Source organism: Toxorhynchites rutilus, chromosome 3 (assembly GCF_029784135.1).
Source record: "Toxorhynchites rutilus septentrionalis strain SRP chromosome 3, ASM2978413v1, whole genome shotgun sequence".
NCBI lineage: Eukaryota > Metazoa > Arthropoda > Insecta > Diptera > Culicidae > Toxorhynchites > Toxorhynchites rutilus.
Genome location: NC_073746.1, coordinates 24,600,296 through 24,623,921, shown reverse-complemented (window position 1 = coordinate 24,623,921; position 23,626 = coordinate 24,600,296). Strand labels below are relative to the sequence as shown.

Below are 23,626 nucleotides of genomic sequence, written 5' to 3'. Positions count from 1 at the left end.
TAGCAAAAAATTGTGAGCCAAAACAGAAAAAAAACACCAAAAAAGCGATGTTTTATTGCTTTCCGATATTTTCATTCCCTACTAGCTGACCCGGCAAACTTCGTCCCGCCCAAAATTTGTTTTTTGTTATCAATACTTTCAAACATTCACGTTTTCTTACTAAGCGCAAGTTCATGAGTCCAATCGCAGAACTGTTCATTGATTGATCTTCTAATCGACCCCGTTGAATTTACCTTTTACTAAAAAATTCCTAGTACTCATCATTATAATATCAGATTATTTTCAAACACAATTCTCGTTCAATAGTTTTCAACCACTTGCAAATAGCATGTTTCTCCGTTAGATGGAATAAATGTTTGATACAGAAAATATGATAGAATAAAGGCAGACCCCTCTCCTCTTCTCCCCTTAGAGATGGGGGGAGTGTCTATTCACCATAGAAACGTTTCGTGCCCCCTAAAATCCCCACACCCCTAAGAGAGGGGGTGGTTATCTAACCACCATAGAATCATTTATTGCATCCTAAAACCTCCAGATGCCTAGTTGGGTTGCATTTGCTTGAATAATTCTCGAGTAATGTAGAAATTTGTGTAGGAACGAACAAAAATTCCATTGAAGAACACAACTCTCAACGCGGAAAAATACCTTTTAACTCGGAAACAATAATTGAAATCACCAAAATTGAATAATCAACTGAAAAAAATCACAAATCAGTCATCCAGTCAGCGACCGGACGGCAACAAATTTATATTTTATGGTCTTTTTGAAGGCTAGAGGCAAATGAACTGAGAAAGCTTCAAGCATCTATAATTCAAAACAACATCATTACACCAATAAGTCCAAACACAATCCAGAAATAACAGAAGCTCGCTTCATCCATCTTAATTATAAAATAGATTTTCAGAATGCATCGAAATTTGAAAAATATTTCCTTAGTCGTAAGTTTTAGTGGCCCTGAAAAGGCCCGACGGGTTTGCGTTGTTTTGTAGACGCAGCTCAAGCTGGTTGATTTATTTATGTTTTCGCGAGAACAATACACGTAACGCACACAAAGTGCGGCTCCAGGCGATTATATATTTGTCCCCTACTAAAGTTATTTATTTGATAACGCATAAAAACAACAATACGTACAACCTACACGGTATGAAAACCAAACCTATTCAATATTTTTCTTCTGTTTTGATTTTGCTCTGCACTATGCTTGCTTCTTGCTCATTCTGAAGATGCGTTCAGTGGTGAAAAAATTGTTCAACACAGCAAAATAGAAACTGAGGTTGACCAGGACAAGCACAATATTTAGAGATGTTTCACCAACTGCCAACGACATGCATCGACAAATTTAAGTTATACTATCAAGCAGGTACTCATGTTTATAGGTTTTTGTGATTTAAGTAGTATTCAGTTTTGAGCTAGTTTTGATAAATTGAGTGAATCAATATATTTAAGTGCAAGTTAAACGTTATAGTTAACTATTCTTCTATTTATTTTTTAAAGAAAAAAATTGTTAAAATATGGATTAGGCCGAAACTAATTGCAATATATCGTATCATATTTGTAAATTCATTATTTCATTCTAAAGCACCTTGGTTTCATTCATGATATAATCCAATCAATAAAAAAGCTAGTAATCGTTCAATTTATTAAATTTGATGATTTAAAAATTGAGATTATAGGGAGAACAAGAGCAATTTCTATATAAAAAATAAGGAAATAATTTCAGTTATAAAAATCGAAGATAAAAAGGTTGTTGGAGCAACCTATTATCTAACGAATCAGCAGCATCCTATCCCCCAAAAATTTCTCTTTTTGTTAAACCCATCTTGTATTGCGTAACCCAATGTACTGAAATTACAGCCTAGCTGCGACTAGGACAAGAGAGAAAGCTAAAATAGATTAGCAGATCCGTTTGGCTATAAAAGAAGCTAGACAACTAGGCGCAGCCTCTATTACACCAGATCTGATCCACAAAACAGTTCGCGCGTTTTCTTTCGAAATAAAAATATCGAAAAATTCAAATAGTTCGTTCGTTTATCCGCATAATTAATTCTTCCGGTTCTCGCTCAATCAAAGGTAGACGAGAATTCAAAGGAAGTGGATTTTTCTAGATCAGTAATTTTTTTTTTTATAAGAAAGTGACTAACACTATTACAATAAAAGAAATAGTTAAAATAATTAGACTTATTAAAGCGAGGGTTAAAATTATTTATACCAGATTTATTTAGTTCCAATGATTGGAAGCTTCCCTTCCGTTTTCGTTTCCGCTTCCGCTTCCGTTTCTTTGTTTTGTTCCGTTTCCGTTTTAGTTTTAAAATTAGTTCACATGAAATTTTTGGTACGCGTGAATGTCACTGAAAAAATGGAGTATTTACACCACTGATACCACCACATGCCTAATTTGGTTTCATTTGCTTGATTAATTCTCGAGTAATGTAGAAATTTGTGTTACATTTGTATGGCAGCCCCCCTAAGAGAGGGGGGAGGAAAATCTAACTACCATAGAAACATTTATTGCACCCTAAAACCTCCATATGCCTAATTGGGTTTCATTTGCTTGATTAATTTTCGAGTGATGCAGAAATTTGTGTTTCATTTGTATGGCAGCACCCTCCCCCCCCAAAAAAATCACCATACAAAACGTTTCTTGCCACCTAAAACCTTTACATGCCAAATTTGGCTTAATTAGTTCACGAGTAATGCATAAATTTGTGTTTCATTTGTATGGCAGCCAACCTTTAGAGAGGGGGGAGAGGTCTTGAAGTATCATAAGAACCTTCCCGATCCCAAAAAAACCCTACATACCAATTCTCACGTCGATTGGTTCAGTAGTTTCCGATTCAATAAGAATCACACAGACAGACAGACAGACAGACAGAAATTCATTTATATATACAGCCATTCCATGCCAAACCGATAGTATAGTGGTTCTCGGATGTTCGTGAAAAGTGGTAGTTTTGCTCTTTATCGCAAAACATTAGACCCGGATTTTTTTTATTTTTCCAGTAGTGTGATCATTTCGATTTTAGGGTTGTCCTAAAAATCAACTTTTTCCTCTTTTTTCCCAAAAAAATCCTTTATTCAAAAATTCATAACTTCTGAACTACTAAACCGATTCAGATAATCGACATATTATAAGCCAATCACCGGGTTTTTTAAAAAAATACTATACCTGCAGAAAAATCGAATCCTGCTCCCGTTATTACTGATTGTATTCGTTTTTCATTGTTTTCATAGTCTCGGGACCAAAGGCGCTCTTTTTTTATATTTTTATATATATTCTGGAAAGCTGACGATTTTTTACATATATCACATATCACATATGTCGAAACCAGAGAGGCGTTTTTCTTCGTTTTTGAGTTATGATTTTTCAAATTTAACAGATGGTTCGAAAAATCAATTTTTTACTCTTTTTTCCAGCACAAAAATTCATAACTTTTGATCTACTAGACCGATTCAGATGATCGACACAAAAAATTAAAGCCAATTAGATAATTTTTTCCTAGACTTGCGAGAAAAATGGATTTTGATTTCGTAATTATTGATTTATTAGTTTTTTTATAGTTTACATGGTTTCGGAACTAAGGATGCTATATTTTTTAATATTTTTTCTTGAAAGCTGAGGTTTTTTTACAAAACATATCCAAAAATCAGAGATGTGTTATTTCTCGTTTTTAAGTTATGATTTTTTTTAAATTAATATGTTTTCAGTTCAATATTTCTATGCGAATAGAATACAATTAATTGGCATATATGTCATTTTTTCAAAAAAGACTAGCTAATTGGCTTTAATTTGATATATCGATCATCTGAATCGGTCCAGTAGTTATAAAGTAATAAATTTTTGAACAGTCATTTTTGAAAAAAAAAAGAAGTGAAAAATGATTTTTGAACCAATTTTGAAAAATCATAACTCAAAAACGAAGAAAAACGCCCTTCTGGTTTCGACATATGTTATGTGGAAAACCTCAGCTTTTCAGAAAAAATATAAAAAAGTATAGCGCCTTTTTATTTTAGTCGCGTGCCTCCTCGGGCCACTCTTTGATACTCTCCGCCGCCGCGTGGTCGAGGTACACTCAATTTCCAATGTTTTTGATTTTTCGTCAAGTGATGGAGAGTTTGTTTGTGATCATGTACATCACTTACCGCAGTGAGTCCTGATTCTAACAACTATCTCTTCCATAATAATCACAGAGGAACCACAAGGCTTTCATCGAATATACAATTTTCGATGGTTCATACTTGCCCCAAGTATTCGTACCTACAAATACCTTGAATATTATACATATTTTGTCAAAAATATCTCAATCAAAAGTTGTTAGTAAGCAGAAATTTAATGTATATCCACTGTATGTCAAACATATCTCATTTGAAAGATTTCTAGAAGTAGCTGGATTTTGAAATGAATCGTTGATAAAAACAATGGAAAAGGGAGTAACAATATTTACTGTAGCGGCGTTTACGAATTTGGCAATTGAATTACACCTCAAGTAATCAGCTACCAGAACAACTACGTAGCGCAGTTTTAATTGTACCTTCGATGTACTTTTCAATTGTTAGTAATCTTCGATTAAATCTCCAAATATCACAACTTACTCTTTTTTTTTGAGATTTTGCAAATACTTGAAAACAATAATCTGTAGTTACAGATTATAGATTTTTTGGGTTTTACAAAGAAAATAACCGAACTGTAAAAAATACTTGTTGCATTTTGTCTACCTTCAGCAGTTTCTGTTTTAAAAATCTCAAAACGACCCAAAAGCATACAAAAATTTTAGATTGCAAACAATATGCTCAATAATTGGACTCCTACATTTAATACAGATTTTCTAAGAAAAAGTAAAATGGAAAGGCTAAAAACCAAAAAAACCAGAACAAAAACAGATATTACGTTATAGTAACCCTGCCTTCAATAAAGATGAGAAAACACGACTATGACCCGTGGAAATTAGCAACCATAAGATCGTGTTTGTATTTAATCTGTGCAAAATAATTAGATGATGGCGGACACTTGAACTCATTCCATCCCTCCCTTGTTTTTTTTCCGAAAGCAAGAACAAAGAATCTTTGTTCGGCAAATACGGTTCTATGACAGCAACTCGAGTAGCACGCACAAAAATAATACCAGCTAATAGACCCGTCGAAATTCAACGAATTAATTAATGTTTCAAGGATATCATTTCATAATGAACTATTGCCATTCGTTTCCATACCGAATCGCCCGCACTTAAGTTACTTCTACCCTAGAAGAAAGCAGTGTTACCTTTCTAAAAGTTCCTAGGGAACCATACTTACTAAACTGATTAAATATTCATGTCACTGATGAGGTAACTTGGAAATGGAACCGTAACTCACATCTTAACTGTCGAAAAGAGTTTGCGAAAAACCTATTTCACTAGAAAATCCCGACCTGTGTTGAATACTAAGCATGTTGGTATGTCAACACGGCGAACTTGGCCGGTTTTACTAGACATAATTTTGTCCCGTTAATTTTTTCGCTCTGGGGGGAAAAAATCTGACGCCAACGGTCGAAAAATTTCCCTACTGTGGATAACAACTCACACGAAAATCGAGCTACGAATATCTTCGTCCACAACTTCTCACAGCAGTCAGAGAAAGAGTCGTTTCCACTTTGATACAATGTATTTTTCTCCCCACGAAAGCTGAAAACTGTACATTAGCTAAAACCCCTATTTCGTGTAACACTACGTCTCTTCATTTCGTTCAAAACTTGGAATCAAGGGAACAGCACAAAAAAATACTCTCACCATCGAGGGAAAGACGAAAACTAGTAGTTCCTTGTTCCGAGAAAAACATCAAAACGTGAGGTGTTCCCCTCCTTGCTCCACGTGGTCTTCCACAGAGCTGCAGGGCGAACCGGCGTAAACATTTTAGTGCCATTTTAATATTTTATCTCAGCAACAGCAGCAGAAGTAACCGAACCATTTCGTCTAAACGAGAAAAACCATTCGAGTTTGTGTGCGCGGCGGCGCCTTTGGATGAAGACGAAGAAAAAACACAAAAACAAAGTCTATCAGGAGAGTCCTTTCGCTGCTATCAAGCGTTATGGAGATGGTCTCTCGACGAGAAGGACCTATCGCGTGCTCTGCCTGCGATGATGCTCCAGCGTTTGGGTGCGCTTCGAAAATTCAAGGTAAGTATGTTTTTATTGCAGCAAAGAATTCGACAACAGGTTTTACGCGCGCCGAATTTCGTCGGTATCCAGTGTTGTCGCGATGGCAAAGGATACGGAGGGTTTTGGCAGAGCGATGATATTCGCGATAAAAATCTTCGAGCTGAAGCAATTCTGTTTGTTTCTAATGAAAATCCAGTCCCGAGCGTTACCAGCAGTGAACTATCTGTGTTTAACCTGTTAAATAAAAGTTTGAAATTTGTGTGATATTATCCGAGGGAAACCCACAGCTCGTTGTCATCTCGATAAAATAGCCAGAATTATTTACAAAACAGAAACCACAAGCGGAGTGCAGAGAATGATTTCCACCAATTACCAACCTAGGGGAAGAAGAACTAAAATGGTAAATTAATTACAACCATTACGCCGAGCCAGAGAAAGAGTCAATGAGGGAAGGCTTGATTATTTACACCGGCGCATTCCAGTGATGCTTTTGCTATGAAAATAAAGAAGAATGCTACAGGAGTTATAAAATGCTAAAAGGAAGCTTCAACCATTAATCGCTACCAAAATAGTGAAACAAATGCTACTAATATACAGCTTGCAAATTATAATTAGTGTCTGTAAATCTAATTAGTTACTAGCCAATAGCTGAAATGCATTCATTTTTCTTTCAGCCAATCTTTTCCAAAAACCAATCTCAAAATAGTACGATCAAATATTTGGGTGCTATTTTACTTTCTACAATCATTAAACAATAAAAGTAATCAGGATTTGCTTTCATCGGTGTGATTTTCGAAAAAAAAACAGAACGAGAGTAGAAACAATAGAAGGAGACAACAGTAGTAGCAATCGCTGTATAGTAGTGTACCTGGTTTGGGCAGTTGCAATAGTTTGTTATGGTTGCAGAAGTCAGTGGCGCAGCACTCGATCGTGAAGGAGTTGCGTTTCTCCTTCGAGGTGAGACAACTCAGCGGAAGCCGATCGGCCAGCTCGTACTTCTTCGGCTGACAGCTGTTGCGGCGTTGGGTCCGAATTTGGGCGGAGACAATTTTGTTTTTTGTTTGTTTGTTACGAACGATAGTGGAAGTGAATGCAGGGGAAGAAAAAAAAACATTAGTGAGAGAGGCTTAGGAAAATTTGTTTCATATGTTAGATGGAACTGACGAATTCTTAGTTATATACTGTGAGGTATAACCAATCGTATCACTCTTCACGATGAGATCAGCGGACGGAAATACCACAAAAACGTTTGCAACCTTTCGGGAACGGAGAGGGGTTCGGAGCCAATTCTTGGCGGTACGGTTATGATCCTAGAAGGATGATGAAACACACCACAGTTTAGGAGTTTAGTTACCTAAATGAACAAATACTCGGTCTCTCAGGATTTTTTTTTCAATTTAGTTAAATAAAAAGCAAATCAAAGGGAAGAAATACAAATCAAACATTCGTTTAATAAAATATATTCATAAAACCAAATAGTAATTAGTCAGCATTTGATCGTAGTGGTGGTGGTGGTGAAGTCAGCAAATGTGCGATAACCAAAAAATGAAATACTTCAAAGTAATTAGACAAACATAAAAATATAGTTAAAATGCAATTAATAATCAACTTAAAGTAAAACGATGAAAAAGAAACAGCATAACATTACAGAACTATATAGTAACTGCTGATCGCACCTTGCTGAAGTGGCAACGGAGGTTTCAGATAACGGTTACAGAGATCGGGCCCATAGCAGCAGTAATGGTCACTGTGATGCTCGACACTCTTGTTTCGGCACCAGTTCCAAGTCAACGGGCCGCGATATTCCTGCCCATGCAGACACCTTGGATACGAATGAATTATGGAATAGTTAGAATTTTTGCTTTCGAAATCATATGGGCGCCAAAATGTGTTGTTTTGTGTGTTTGTTATTGAATTGTTTTCGGAAAAGTAATTATTGTTTTAAGACTAAAAAATTATCGAGAAAGAATACGTTTAAGTTTCAATCTTATGTTCTTGAAATTCTACGAACCAGATCAGGTTTATCCTCCGAATCAATGGTAAGAGCATCGTTGTTTTGTTGGATTTTCCGAAGATAATTCGGTACAATGTTGCATCAGCGGTGGAATAACTTTTTATTCGTAGACGATGAACACTATATTTTGGGAATAAGTAGGCACAATCAATTTTGTGTTCAACATCATGAAAAACAAATGCTTTAATTTTACTCTCACACCGAGTATTTTATTTTTTTTCTAAAATAAAGAATAAAATTTGAAATTTCTTTTTAGGTAAAACATATAAAAATAATTTTATTTATGGTTTATCGTGATCAAATGGATCCTAGATGATCATATCATTTCGGAAAGCTGATGCTTTTGTACATAGAAAATTCCGGTTTGTTTTCATTGGAAACTCCGCTCTGACGTTTAGTTTTAGTAGGCGGAAACTTAGAGAAAAAAATTTCTATGGTTTTTGAAGTGATTGGAAGACTGGAAGTACCCTGGCTTTTATATGACTTTGGCAAGTTGAATTTTTTTCAAACATTTTAAAATTTAATCAAATATCTCTATAACCAAACTACATACCATCCTGGATTTTTGATATGTTATGTAGAAAACTCTCAGCTTCTCAAAAATCATATTTGAGTGCTTCAGTCTCTCTGATCTTGATTCCTCAAAAACCACAAAAAGGAAAATTAGAAATAGAAGAAATCTGTGCACAGTTTACAATTTCTCCTAGCAAGTGCATTGAAGTACCGTTCATTTGTTGTAGGAATATCAAAAATAGGTCAGGCGGATGAGAGATTACGATTTTTTGAAAAGTCGTGTATCCGTCAAAATCAGCCAGAAAATAAACAATAAATGTGAAAAAATGTATAAAAAGTATGAGTCTTCCAAACCATATAAAAATTTAAAGTCTCTTTGTTCTCAACACCTCAAAAACCACAAAAAATATCCAAAATGTCAAATTTCTTAAAGGTTTCGCCTAAAAAAGTCATTTGAAGTAAAGTAGAGTATCTTTTTAAAAAAATTATCTCAAATATCTTCCATTTGTCGGTAAAATATCGAAAATCGTTCGCACGTTCGGTTCGCGGTTAGGAATATCCATAAATGGGTATATTCGCCAAAATTGACATAAAAGCTGAATTTTATCAGAATAACTCTGAACTCTGAAAATGACGTACGAGAGAACCAGAAAAAAGGTGCTTAAAATTTGCAAAAAGGGATTATATGCTAGGTTTGAGAATTTTTTTTCAGTAACTCTTTTTTTAATTAAATTGTTGATATAGTAAAAAGTATGTTTATTTGCGAATAAATCGTAGGAATAGCATATTGCTTTAGTGGCGAAACTTCTACTAAACCCTACAAATTCACAAATGAATTGAAATGTTCATTCGACTAAAAATTATTCTATTAACACGTTAAGCCCCGCGTCGGTCCCTGGGGACTGACACTGAATTTTCCGTTTTTTTTGCGCCGATCTCACGGGACAGTTCGACAGTTCGGAGAGTGTCGGTATTAGGAACGACAACAACAAAGTTACAAAATGATATTTAGAAAAGTCCACTATCGATTCGCTGGGACCGACGCGGACCAGACGAAAAGTTCATTGTCGGTCCCCTATTTCGGTCGGGGCTCAACGTGTTGAAAAAGCGTATGACGATAATCACTTCACCAAATGCTGTCGTTTTCTGCTTAAGTGAATCTAGATCTTCGGCTAGAAAATCCTTGCTTTATACCCTCATCAAATTTTTCAGTCACTATTTATATTATTTACGAAGCCCCTGATCGCACCTTGTATGACAAAAACGATCAACGCGATACTATCTTCGCGGTCGCTAATCAATGAACCACAATGAACAATGAACAGCACATGTGCCGGAAGATTGCAGGTGCGGGTCCTGTCACGGTCGCCATAAAATAATATGAAAAACGCGCATGCTAAGTGAGCTTCGAGTAGAACACACGACGCGCTCTTAACTAACGGTTTATATCGAATGACTCGTTTGTATAATTGTATCTATGTGTCTGCTGACTGGTTACAAGTCTTTTCTCAAATACTATGTTTAACTTAAAACTCTACACACCATTTCGGTTTGCTAAGCTAGGGTAGGGGCATCGCACGCGAAGGAAATAAACTGAGAAGGAATGAGGAATAGGAAAGGAAGAGCTCCGGCCAGAGATGCCAACATTCTGATTTTTCAGGATTTCCCAGACTTTTTGACACGTTCCCTGATATCCTGACAAACACTAGATTTTTCCTGATTTTTCTTTTACTGATCCTGATTTTTCCTGAATTGTACTTTTTACTTTATTAGAATGAAAATTATCCGTAATAAATATACGATGTTTTTCTGGTTGGAAATTCAGGTTGTTCAGTTTTTCTTGTTTATTTTCTATATATTCCGAAGCGATTCGCTTTATCGAAGATACCCTGAAGACATTTATAAAAGTTTGAAATTGGCCGGAAAGAAACATACTCTATCAGATTAACACGCTCAAATCGTTATATTTTGAATGTAAATTATTACTTGTTGTTTTTTGAATACTTAAAACACGTAGTCCTAATTCTTCCTTTACAACGTTGTCTATACATTTCCTGATATTTCCACAAAAACTCATAATTTTTAGCATAATATTTCGAAATTGATCTCGAATCTAAACTTTTTTTTTTCGAAGCGCCATTATGAGCATCTATTAATCAAACAGTCGATTAACTTCCCACACTTATAGCTCGCAACAACCTAAGGGACTGCCAGAATTAGTCAATGTGATAGCCTTCGTGTTCCATCAGAGCAACGCCAAACTTCATGTCTCTTAGACAAAACGACAATTTATTTTGGAGGCTGGCTGGAGTGTGAACACCCGCTAAACTAACCGGATATTGCACCATTATATAGCAATATAGAAGATTTGATGTCCCCAACTCATAGGTTTAGTCCCCTCAGGGCTCCATGTTTAGGGTGTAACATAATAAGGGGTAAAATCACCCACTATTTTAGAGAGTCCACTCAGGACTCTCTACTCTCTCATACAGAGATGAATTAGCCTTCGGCTGAAAATGTCTTGATTAAAGAAAGAAAAATAAATTACACCATCAGATTATCACAGGTTAAGGCCCTGCGAAATTTTCTCAAGCACACGAACTTCGACACTATGGACAACATAGAAAATATCTTTCTTTCATTTTTATAAAACAGTTTTCGACGAGAAAGCAAACATATTCTGGTAGGGTAAAATTTTTAAGCTGTATGAATGATGGCGAAAGATCGTGGAACGAAACTGTGCACATAAACTTTAATAAATGTATGTTTACCTATACAAATCATGCGTTAATGTTTCCAAAAATCGGGTTGAACTTTCCGGACAACACAATATGGGCTATCCTGATTTCTCCTGATTTTTATTTTCATTTTCCCTGATTTTTTAAAATAATAGTTGCCAACCCTGGTTCCGGCTTTTACATTTGTTAAAGCAAAGTGCTGCCTGAATGTGTTGTAAACAAACATCGGACATTCGGGGTTGTTGTTTAAAACAACTATGGTATTATGGTATGGTGCGAGAATATTTATGTTTCCCAGTTGTGAGCGTTTGATGGAGGATTCATGCTTTACGACTTGTAATCTGTTGTCGGTTCGGGGTTTCGGTTAATCACATTTCGTTGAGTGTTAAATGAGGAAAACCATGCATGGAAAAAGGATAAGTTATTGGGAACGTAGGAAAGAGAGTGGGAAAAGGATGTGAATGCTACAACTGGAAGCCGACATTTGATCGGGTAACTGGTGCCTTCCCAAAAACATGGGATATAGGACAGAAATTGTCCGACGTCCAAAAGTTGGTCATATATGCCACCCACGCGATCGTCCACCAATGTCTTGGAAAGCATGAGCATACGTGCATTTACACCCCTCCGGTTTTAAGAAGCTAGCGAAGTTTGAAATGGAAGTTTGTTTCCAGCTGTTATTGGCTCGACTGAGTAGAGAGAGACTTTGTCAGAATTGAGAATTGACAGACACAACCGGATTAATACATGAGTATCTTGGTAAATTTGTTATTCATCGTTTGTTTTCGATTTTGAAACACCCTATAGAGCTCTTTTATAGCACTTTTAAATGGAATCTATTGAAAACGGCGTATGTATTTAGAGACAAACTTTAATTGAAAAAATGTAACTCTAAAACATTTGGTCGTATAAGAAAACTGTCTATGAACTGGTTGTAGGCTATTGAGTAGGCTTTTGGGGAACAAAACTATTTGCTGAGATTCAAAAATAATACAAAGTGCAAAAAAATCTTGTTTCGTTCTTTTATTGTGCAAATGGGTGATATTACTCAGGGGATTTCGTTTGAAACTAAAATTAAAGAATTTCAGAAAATATGCAAAAGAAAACCAATTCAAAACATAAACAACGATAAGTAATTCAAAACATGTGCTATATTTTACGTTTTGTCTAAGAGACATGAAGTTTGGCGTTGCTCTGATGGAACACGAAGGCTATCACATTGACTAATTCTGGCAGTCCCTTAGGTTGTTGCGAGCTATAAGTGTGGGAAGATAATCGACTGTTTGATTAGTAGAAGCTCATAATGGCGCTTCGAAAATAATGAATAAGTTTAGATTCGAGATCTATCTTTAATATCGAGACAATGGGAGGAAAAGTTTCATAGCTTTTTTATGTAGGATCAGCGGTCTTCAACGGTGTTTTTACATAAAATTAGTAATGCCATATTGCTGAATTACTGAATAAGTTACAAAAAATACTGAAGAGTAGTTCATTTGTTGGCTTACACTTTTTAAAAGAACAGTAGGAATCTACTTTGACTGAACAAGAATATTTCAGAAATAGAATTCAGGGTAAGTATAGAAAACTTATTCCTAATTCGCAGTGCTGGAGAGCTTCGTAACTAATCTAAATAGTGATTGAAAAATTTGATGAGGGTACAAAGGAACATAGGGTATAAAGCAACATTTTTGTACAGCGAACTGAAAGTCTTCGAAATATAACCCTTAGACATGAACGCACCGTTGCCTGCGTTTTATGTTCGATGACTATTGGATTCTTCATGCGGAGTATTACAAACGAACCTCGGTGAAGCTGATTGTATCGTATTGAATGCCTTCCGCTTCAGATCTTGAATCTCTTGTTCATTTGTTCATGTAATCGGGTCAACAGACTACAGTGGTTCTAATGACTACCTCTAATTAATTCTAGAAATCGTTGTTCCTTTGTAAAATATGAAACATTCAAGTCAAACACCATTGAAACTGCATTGGATGCACCCTGGATGCTGCTGGCTGTTGCTGTATACGTGCCATAATTCGTTCGCCGAAGTATGGTCCGGGGGGAAGGATCCTTCTCAGCCCTCACGGTGACATGTTGAGATTCATTTTTTCTAAAATTTCAAGAGAATCGACGCGATCAGTGAGTGTATCCTCGACAAACATAGATTTCGCTAGCGTTCTTCTGCAGTGTAGAGAATCCAAAAGTGATCAGCAGTGCTTTTGTAACTAGGGCCTTGGAAGTTTGACTCACGCAAGCAGACGAAATGTGAACCGAATATTTCATTCTGATCGGACTCGATTACTGTGACGCCGTTTTACGATACTCCAGTATTCCGGAGTAGACTGAACTGGAGCACAACGTACGATACATGTTTTTTGAACGACAGTTTCGAAACCAATATCACTTCGAGGGATACCAGAGAGTACGTATTCGAACGTTATCGGTTCTTTTTTACTAGAGAAGATTATCGTCGAGCATTTCAATGTTTTTATGATCATACACTTTGTGGCGCACCATTTGGTTACAATATTACAATATTGTTGAAGAAACCGGCAGTTAGCTACAGAAACTGATACGATATTAAAAAAATGATATGATATTAAAATCATTCGCAAATGAAACACTAGATCCTTCTAATTCTAGGAAAATGTTGTTGAAATTTATTAGAAAGATTAGAGGTCCTAGAGGTCCTATATGCTGGTCATTTGTTTATTGGTTTATCGCCAACAACATTTCGGATTTCTCCTGAAGGTGATATTTTCTGAAGCGACTTTGATTGAGCTTGTGGTGAGCGCTGTTAATACGCCGATAAGAAACAGTTGAGTTCGTCGCATTGAAAATCTCCCTAGGAAACCCTTTTTTTCGGCGGCCAAGCTACAAAGTTTGCAAGGGTTTGTCCATTAGCGGTAGTATGGACCTTCTTGGAAACGTTTCGAACGTGGCGTAAGTCAACACATTAGAAAGCGGTCTGTCTAACAGATACACAGTCTTCTCTTGAAGACAATATCGTACAATATAGTATCAGTAGTGGTAAATGTTGCCGTACAACCATGACTGAAGGGGTCGATGCTGGCACCAAATTTGGAGCTTGGGTCTGTAGAACTAACAAAGCACAAGTTCTGAATGCGAATGTTTTCATTTGGAGCACTGTTGGTCTGTTGAGTGGGTTATTGAGAGTGGAAGTTCACTAGCAGTCCAGAAGCTCCGATGCGGTTGAGGTTATCAGTGAGTGCGCGGTATCAGCGAATAGAAAACCACGCGTTGAAGAACGCCAACCGTGACTTGGGAAATTGAAGTCACCAATCACTATTATTCTATCAACTGCAGAGGCAAACCCATAGATAGTTTCTACGGATTTGATATAGTCTCACTGTCACCACACCCACATGTATAATCAGAACGACTGCGGGTTGTTGGTCGGGAATAGGTCGACTACGTTGGGGAGATCGAGGGATCCCATAATGTCAACTTCTGTGCGTCTCAGTGTCCAGCCGACTAGCGGCAATCGATCAGATAACATTGGCGGAGGTCGGTTGAAACCAAAAAACGGATCAAGAGTCATCGAGGGTAAAACGGAATTATGCTTGCAGGCGACTTCGAGTTGGGAGACCTCGTCACTAAACTCACACGTACGACCAGGACGGTTGCGGGCCGCTGGCAGAAATGATTCGATATTGGTCAGGTATTGGTCTTTCTCAGTGAGAAGTAACTTTAATTATCCAAAATGAATCATTTCCCGGGGTAATTTCGGGTCATCCAGCGGTGTTCGGATTGTTCAGATGATATTTATTTCACTGTGACCTCGATTCCTTACGACAGACTACCCCTAACTTATTCAAGGTGTTACAGATATTATTCGAGATACTTTCTCATTTAGAGATTGCATTTTTGTGCATCTGATAGATCCGTATAATGCGCTCGCAAAATAATTCTCGTTTCGATTCAAAATGCTGAATGCGACTGCTGAACAAATTCCTACAAAAAAAAGCGATTTTGTTATGGAAAGTGAGAGCGTCCTATCACAAAATTTGCATTTTATCTGCAGTCGTTTATGACTTAACATCCGATTTCACTCAACGCGCTCACATGGAGTATTTCCGACATTTGGTGGAGTGCCACAAGCCGCACGATCACATCATCTTGGCACTAGAACCTTACGTCTTCTGAAACTTTAGGTAGGAGGTTAAAAGCTGAATCGTTGACCGGAACTAGCGGTCGTCGGCATGAGACATAAAATCCCATTACAACGCCTTTATTGATGTCTCGACGACTCTTGCAATGTCGTCGAGCATTGTCGAGCAAAAAGATTACTTTGTCAAACCTTTTGATATATTGGGGCGTCTGAGCTTCATTATTCGACTAGATTACATCAATTGTTATTGGTAACGTTTCTAGTGATGGTTTTGTTAGGGTGGAGTAGTCGATAGTAGATTTAATGCATTTAGAACTGGGTCGCCCTGGTGGATCTACTTCACGTTAACTTAATTAAAGAAAATATGCTCCGATTATACCTTTTGTTGCACATAATAGCTCTACGCCGTGCAATCTTCTCAATTTTATCAACACGCCTTATGAACTCTGGATGAGCCTCTTCTTGTAAATATCTGAGGATTCGCTCTTGTTCGTAATTGTAAATAATTTTATCTTAGATTTTTCACGGAATTTGCCTGAATTCAGAACTTTAAAATGTCGAGATTGCGGGACAGCCTTCAAAAAGGTATGTCTGACTTTTCTGAAGTTGTCTGTTGCAAGTATCAACAAATCATCGAAAATCACACAACAATAGTTTTTTAAATTTCCAATCACATTACTTTGATTTCGTGATGCTTGATTTTTGACCGATACTCAGCAAACATACTTTACTGATTGACGCATGCATCAACCACAACGCTGATGCTATATTATCTTGAACAATCACAACAAACACACAAATAAACAAATCCTAATTAACCTGCTGGCCTGAGGACTGGGGAGGGATAAAGAAACCAAAAAAAACAACAAAGCGACTTCCCACGTGCGGCTAGGCGACGAACCTTCCGCCCCAAGGATGATGACTCGATGGTGGAAGGGGGGGGGGAGGTTCAGTCAGACGAAACCATAGAGACAAAGAGCTGCTGGCCAAAGGGAATTCGACGTCGATGAATGGTTAATAGCTATGGTCGGCCGCCGTGATACGATACGTCCCGTGTGGTTTCATATTCACATTTTCGCTCTTCTCTCCCTGGCCATATCATATTATTATGTCTATGTGTGTCCCACGGCTACTGCTGCTAACGACAAAAAAAAATGTTGGTGGTTCGTTGTTCGCAGAACTCTAACCACTCTCTCCTGCTTTGTGTTTGTGTTCTCCAGCTGACATTAAGAGTATGACATTATTTTTTGTGTGGCAAACATTAAATGTTGCGAATAGAGAGAAAAAAAAACCCTGAAAACTCCGAATGGAAGAAAATGGTACAACGTGAGCGCACTGCCGAAATCATTGAACGTAATTTCCGTCGTTCCCCGGCTTGGAAAGGCGTTTTCCACCGTTGCTTGAAAATCGTTAATAAATAAACTCGGGCATAAACGTGCTCGAAAATAGAGCGCACGGAATGCACCGAAGTAAGTATCCTCCGGAGCAGTTTTTTTTTTGTACATTTTTTTTACAATCAGTTCAATTACCATTTAACTCGATTTTGGTTCATCCCACCCCGCGCGCCGCCTTGCGTCATTTCCAGGACGTAGTAAAAATAAATACTTAAACGCACATATGCTCCTTCTGATACGTTTACTGTGTGTTTCTCAAAACCAAAATAATGGCGGCAGAAGCAGTAAGAGTGTGTCTTCGGTCGTTCACCAACGATCAACCTTGCTGGATGTTACACAACATAACAGCGACAGAGGAAGAATTCGCTGCCAAAAGAGGAACCCGAGTGACGATATGATGTCGAGCATCATAAACCGGCAGAGAGTAGGAAAGGCGGCACTTCTCCACAACAGGATGGCGCAAGCAGAAATTATGTCATAATTCTGAGTTTTCATTACACTTTTCAGCGGTTAAATAAACACGTTTCCGAAGAGATTGCGAGTTGGTTTTGATTTTTTATTTGTTCTTTCATGGTGGAACCAGAATCAGCTCCACGTCATTGTTATTTAATTAGGTTATATATTTAGAAGTTGTTTTCAATACGCAACGATAAAGAATAGGCTGTACAACTAGAATTTTTGATATCAATTCTAAAATTTGCGCTGGTCTAATTTAAACTAAATTTAAAATTCATTGCATTCTTTGTGTAGAAAATTCATAAGGAAATTTATTTGTTTTCCATAGATGAATGTCATATTCAGCCATTACATGCCAAACCGATAATAGTGGTTCTCAGATTATCGTGAACAATTGTAGGTTTGTCCCTAATCGCAAAACATTAGATCCGTATTTTTTTCTTTAATCAGAAGGATTCCCATTTCCATTTTAGGGTGGTCCGAAAAATCTAATTTTCCCCCTTTTTCCCAAAAGTGACTTTTTTCGAAAATTCAAACTTTTGAAAATATTAGACTGATTCAGATGATTGACATACCAAATTAAATCCAAACAGCTGGTCTTTTTTTTTAAATCCTACATTTACAAAACATTAATTTTGTTCTCGCATTTACTTGTATTTGTTTTTTTATAGTTTGTATGGTCTCGGGACCAAGGGCGCTATATTTTTTTGTATTTTTTCTTGAAAGGCGTGCACAAATTACGTAACGCTAAAATCAGGATTTTAGAGCACCTCCCCCCTCCCTACGTAACGCGATTTCCTATCTCTAATACACAATAAGAAACGCAACCTAGATGCTCCCCCCCCCTACCTTCTCACGTTACGTAATTTGTGCACGAGGCCAAAGCTAAGGATTTTTTATATAACATATAAAAAAAATCAGAGATGTGTTCTTGTTCGTCTTTGAGTTAAGGTTTTTCAAAGTTAATCGATGGCCTAAAAAAAATGTTTCCTCTTTTTTTTTCAAAAATGACTTTTTCCAAAAATTCATAACTTTTGAACTATTGAGCTGATTCAGATAATCAACATATTAAATTGAAGTCAATGAGCTAATCTTCGTTGAAAAATTATTACACTTGCGAAAAATTGAATTCTGGTCGATTAGTTCTAGTCTAGACGCATAGGAATATTGAACGAAAACTGAAAACATGGTAACTTTGAAAAATCATAACTCAAAAACAAAAAAGAACAAATCTCTGATTCTTGGATATGTAATTTTGAGAAATCGTCAGCTTTCAAGAAAAAAAATATAAAAATATTCGCGCCCTTCGTCCCTTCGAGACTATGTAAATTCTAAAAAGCAAATATAATCAATTACCACAAAAACAAAATTCTATCTTGTAATGTAATGCAAGTGTGATATTTTTTTAAGAAGACTAGCTCATTTGATTTAATTTGATATATCGATCAGCTCAATCGGTTCAGTAGTTCAAAAGTTATGAATAAAAAAAAAAGGATTAATTCCAAAAAAAGGGCAAAAAACTGATTTTTCGGACCATCGGTTAGCTTTGAAAAATCATAACTTAAAAAAGGAAAAGAACGCATCTCTGGCTGTTTGATATTTATCGTCCTCAGCTTTCAAGAAAAAATATAAAAAATATAGCACTCTTGGTCCCGAGAGCATGTAGACTATAAAAAACAAATACAATCAATAATTACGAAAACAAAATTCAAATTTTTTGAAGTGTAGGAATTTTTTTAGAAATAATTGACTTTAATTCGATATTTCGATCATCTCAATCGGTCCAGTAGTTCAGAGGTTATATATTTCAGAAAAAGTTATTTTCGGAAAAAAAAATTTTTGGACCACCCTAAAATCGAAACGCAAATATAAAAAAAGTACTGGTCTAATATTTTGCGATAAGGAATAAACCTACCAAATTTTTCACGAAAATCTGAGAACCACTATATCGGTTCAGCATGGAATGCCTGATTTATAGAATGCATCATTCAAGAAGGATTTACGATTTTTTGTTCAAATTTTGAATCATTTTTCTCGTCATTGAAAATCAATTTTATTCTATTATGTATTTGACATTATTAGCTATACATGGATTTAATGACAACTCGTCTTAGGAGTTTCCAGCATCATCTCACATAGCAACGAAACGTTTCGTGTATAGACATTGATCGTTTAAGCAACTTTGCATACTTGAAATCTTCAAAATATGTGAATAGCCCTTACATCGAAAGATGGGCGCTTTTACCGGAAAAAGATTTTTTAACAATTTTTTAACAACAACTAATTCTAATTTTGTTTAAAGTCGACATAGCGATATAGTGTATTCATCAAAGTATTCGATCTAATTGAAATAAGAACTTTTTTTGAAGACTCCTTAAATCCTCCTTAAATACATGGAATTTGGTGTGGAAACTATTTAAAAAATAATGTTTTTCTCGTAACATTTTTGTGTGTGAATTCTCGCATGTGACATGTTTTTGATACGTTTCTAAATAGGAAAAAGTTCGCAGAACATGTAAATCGCGATAATTTACAGGGGAAGGTGGCCCTGATCCGGCATCCTAAATTACAACGATAACTTATCACGAAAATTCTTGTTTTTGGCAACTTCAGTATCAAAATATATGTATAGTATAACTCCTTAACTATGTTCTTTTACCAATCGGTGGGGTTCATATGTGTTAAAAATAAAAGAGGCAGAAGTCATATTGAAATTCTCTTTTATCGCTATTTTCAAAAAATGGTAGTCCTGTACCGACTCTCTATTTTTTGCAGCGATTCTCCGGTTTGCGATTAGTAACGAGGAAAAACTCCTACGATATGTCTATTAGGTAAAATATTCTAACATCGAAAGTCGAATGTTGTATTCCTGTGCAATTTCGGAAACGAAAATCAATTAACACTCAACGTTCAACGGTCAATGCTCAACGTTCAACGCTCAATGCTTAACGCTTAGCGTTTAACGCTTAATGCTTAACGTTTAACGCTTAACGCCTAACACTTAACACTTAACGTTTAACGCTTAATACTTATAGCTTAACGCATGACGCTTAATATTTAAAACTTATCGCTTTATTTTCAAGCTTGACGCTTAACGTTTAACGCTTAATATTTAAAGCTTAACGCATCATGCTTAACGCTTAATGTTTAACGCTTAACGCTTAACGCTCAACGCTTAACGCTCAACGCTTAACGCTTAATATTTAAAGCTTAACGATTAACGCTTAATATTTAAAGCTTAACGCATAACGTTCAACGTTAAATGCATAATATTTAACGTTTAACACTTAATATTCAAAGCTTAACGCATAATGCTTAACGCTTAACGCTTAACGCTTAACGTTTAACGCTTAACGCTTAATATTTAAAGTTTAACGCTTAACGCTAAATGCTTAATATTTAAAGCTTAACGCTTAATATTTAAAGCTTAACGCTTAATATTTAAAGCTTAACGCTTAATATTTAAAGCTTAACGTTTAACGCTTAGCGTTTAACACTTAACGCTTATATCTTTACGTTTTTTTACCCCTGGTCGGATTAAAACTACCTACCCCTACATAATAATGTTACGAATTAAACATTAATACAGGTCGGACTCGATTATATACAGACTCAATTATATGTGATTCGATTTTTGGACTCGATTATATACAGTTTGTTAAAAAAGAAGATTTTGCTTGAATTTTCACCAGGAATTGTTTGTATCGATATTGCTGCGAAATTAAGATAGATAGTAGTTGTGTGTCAAAGAACAAATTGTAGAGCAATTAGAAAGCTTTAATTTAATTGATAGAAACAATCAAGTTCAATCAATCAAGAGCCAATTTGAGGCAACAGAGTCGGAAACAAAAAAAAAAGTTTTATAACTCTGTCATTGTTGAAATTCGAACATGTGCGTAGAAGGTTTTTTTTCATAGAATATTAAATTTTTTTGACTCGATTTTACAATTATATACAATGAAAATAAATCCGAAACTGTATATAATCGAGTCCACACTGTAGTAATTTGTCACATGAAAAATGCTATTGGGAAAAAAACTTTCTCTGTAAAAGTGTCCATCTTCCGATGTATGATGGGTGACTTGTTGGAAATTGTACGGGAAATATAAGGTCATATCTATTTTTGACAGAAATTTAAAAAAATGTTTTTGATATGAATAGCACTCCAACAACAACAACACTCCAAAACAATTTCCAACAAGCTACGCATATCTCGGAAGATAGTTTTACAGGGAAAGAGTCTTTTCAACAACAACTTTTTTATGTTTTCTTTGAGAAATTACTATTAATTTTTAACTCGTTTAACTTTATTATCGCTATTTACAACATGTTCTGCAAACTTTTTTCTATTTAGAAACATGTCAAGAACATGTCAAACGCAAGAATTCACACACAAAAATGTTACGAGTACAGCGTTATTTATTCAGGAGTCCCTATAGACTATAAAAGATAGTTGCTTTTTCCCTGTAAAAGTGTCCATCTTCCGAAGTATGTGTGGCTTGTCGGAAACTGTAAGGGCTGTTCACATTTTTTTTTATATTTGAAAAAAAAAACGTTTTTGAGAAAAATGAATTTTAATTTATTTTTTTATTTATTTTATTGTTTTATATTGTTAGCGTAATTTTATTTTCATTTTTTAATATTATTTTAAGAAAGTTTAAACGATTTTCTACATTTTATCCTTTTACTATAATTCAGTAGATATTATAATTTTTGAGTTATAATTTTTTGTAAAAAATTAAGAAAATAATTTCGGCCCTTTCCAAAAAGTAGTCTAATTCTATTTTGAAGATTTCAGGTATGCAAAGTTATTTAAATGACCAATGTATTTACACCCACTGTTATCAGAAATAGTGCTGCCAATGGAAAGTCGAGTAGGCATGATATTTGTCTATAGTCTGTAGCCATGTTTCAGGAAATTTCCTAATTCGATCCGTGCTCTCATCCACATCAACCCAGAAAATACAGAATTGTTCTCTCCACTCCGTTAACCCCTCCATGAAACCGTTAGCCGGCATGAGATTCTGCGCATCAGCCAGCGTAAAATTTGCGAGTCTAAAGTAGCAACCACTAACAGGAGCAGCAGCGGCACAACAATTATCGCTCCCCAACAATTTCAATCCTTGAACTCAAAAAGCTTCTGTTCTTCGAGGAGACGGGGTATGATTAAATTAAATTCAAACTACTCATGTTCTAACTGTATGGAACGAGTATTAGCAGCAGCAGCAGCAACAGAAGGAGCAAAACATGACCAGGGTGAATTGCGAAAAAAAATATAAACCAAAGGCGAAAATAACAATAAAATAAACGGAATCGAATAGGGAACCCATCCCCTGAACAAAGCGATGGGAAGGAGCGAGCAGACCACTATTAATATCACAAAAGAAAAACCGAATCGCAAAATTCAATTGAAATTCAAATGAAGATCACGAAGACGGCGGGAAGAGGAGGAAGTAGCCACAGTGGAACATATCGCGGCAGAAAGGTCAACAACACCCGGAGAGGACGGGACGGAACAATTCCGGAACAACGAAAGGCCCCCGATCCTGGGGACTAGTTTTAATTCCCTTTTATTTGCACTATCATTTTCGAAGTATGCACCGAAATTATCATGAAATTTAATTAAATCCGTTCGCCTTCCGTGCTCCTTTTATCCCTTCGAATGGACTTCCGTCTCCTCGTTGGGAGAACATTGTCGGTTTCACTAAAGGGCATAATGATCCGGGAATGTAAGAATAGAGTCTTCGCCGACAGACAGCGTCGGTATAATGTTTCATCTGGAGCTGGATTTTTGATACGGCGGGGCGAAAAATCTTCCTCGACAGTTCTTCTGCTCGATTGTTAGAACCAAAGCTGGTTCTCATGTTTATATCCCATCGTTTGGGTGAAGATACGAACGAAGGTGATGAGTTGAACAATTACAGAATTACAAGATACGACGCCCTCTCGCGTGATGCACCCGTCCCGTAGTGAGGGAACCTGTAAAGTTCATGGTATACCCGATTGGGCCGCGTGGCCCGCGGGACGGTGGCAACATACCTGTACTGGTACTTGTAGGCGCCTTGCTCGTACGACAGCGACGTGAAACAGAGTCCATCTGTTTCGCACACATAGTTCTGATCCTTGCAAATATCACAGTGACATTTTAATAATTCTGGAAAAGAGAAAAGAAAAAAAAAAGGTTTAGAAATACGAAAGAGGAAAAAAAACTGACAAACGAAGCGCATTTGGCGCCTGTAAGATTCTAAA

General features: G+C 36.3%; 1 protein-coding gene across 1 annotated transcript in view; it reads right to left on the bottom strand.

Annotated features, from left to right (window-relative positions):
* LOC129779626 (TGF-beta receptor type-1) overlaps positions 1–23,626 on the bottom strand; it is a 192,046-nt gene that overhangs the window by 66,787 nt on the left and 101,633 nt on the right. Inside the window, exon 3 of the mRNA XM_055787214.1 lies at positions 23,417–23,531. Coding sequence (XP_055643189.1) covers positions 23,417–23,531 — 115 coding nt within the window. The remainder of the gene's footprint in view (positions 1–23,416; positions 23,532–23,626) is intronic.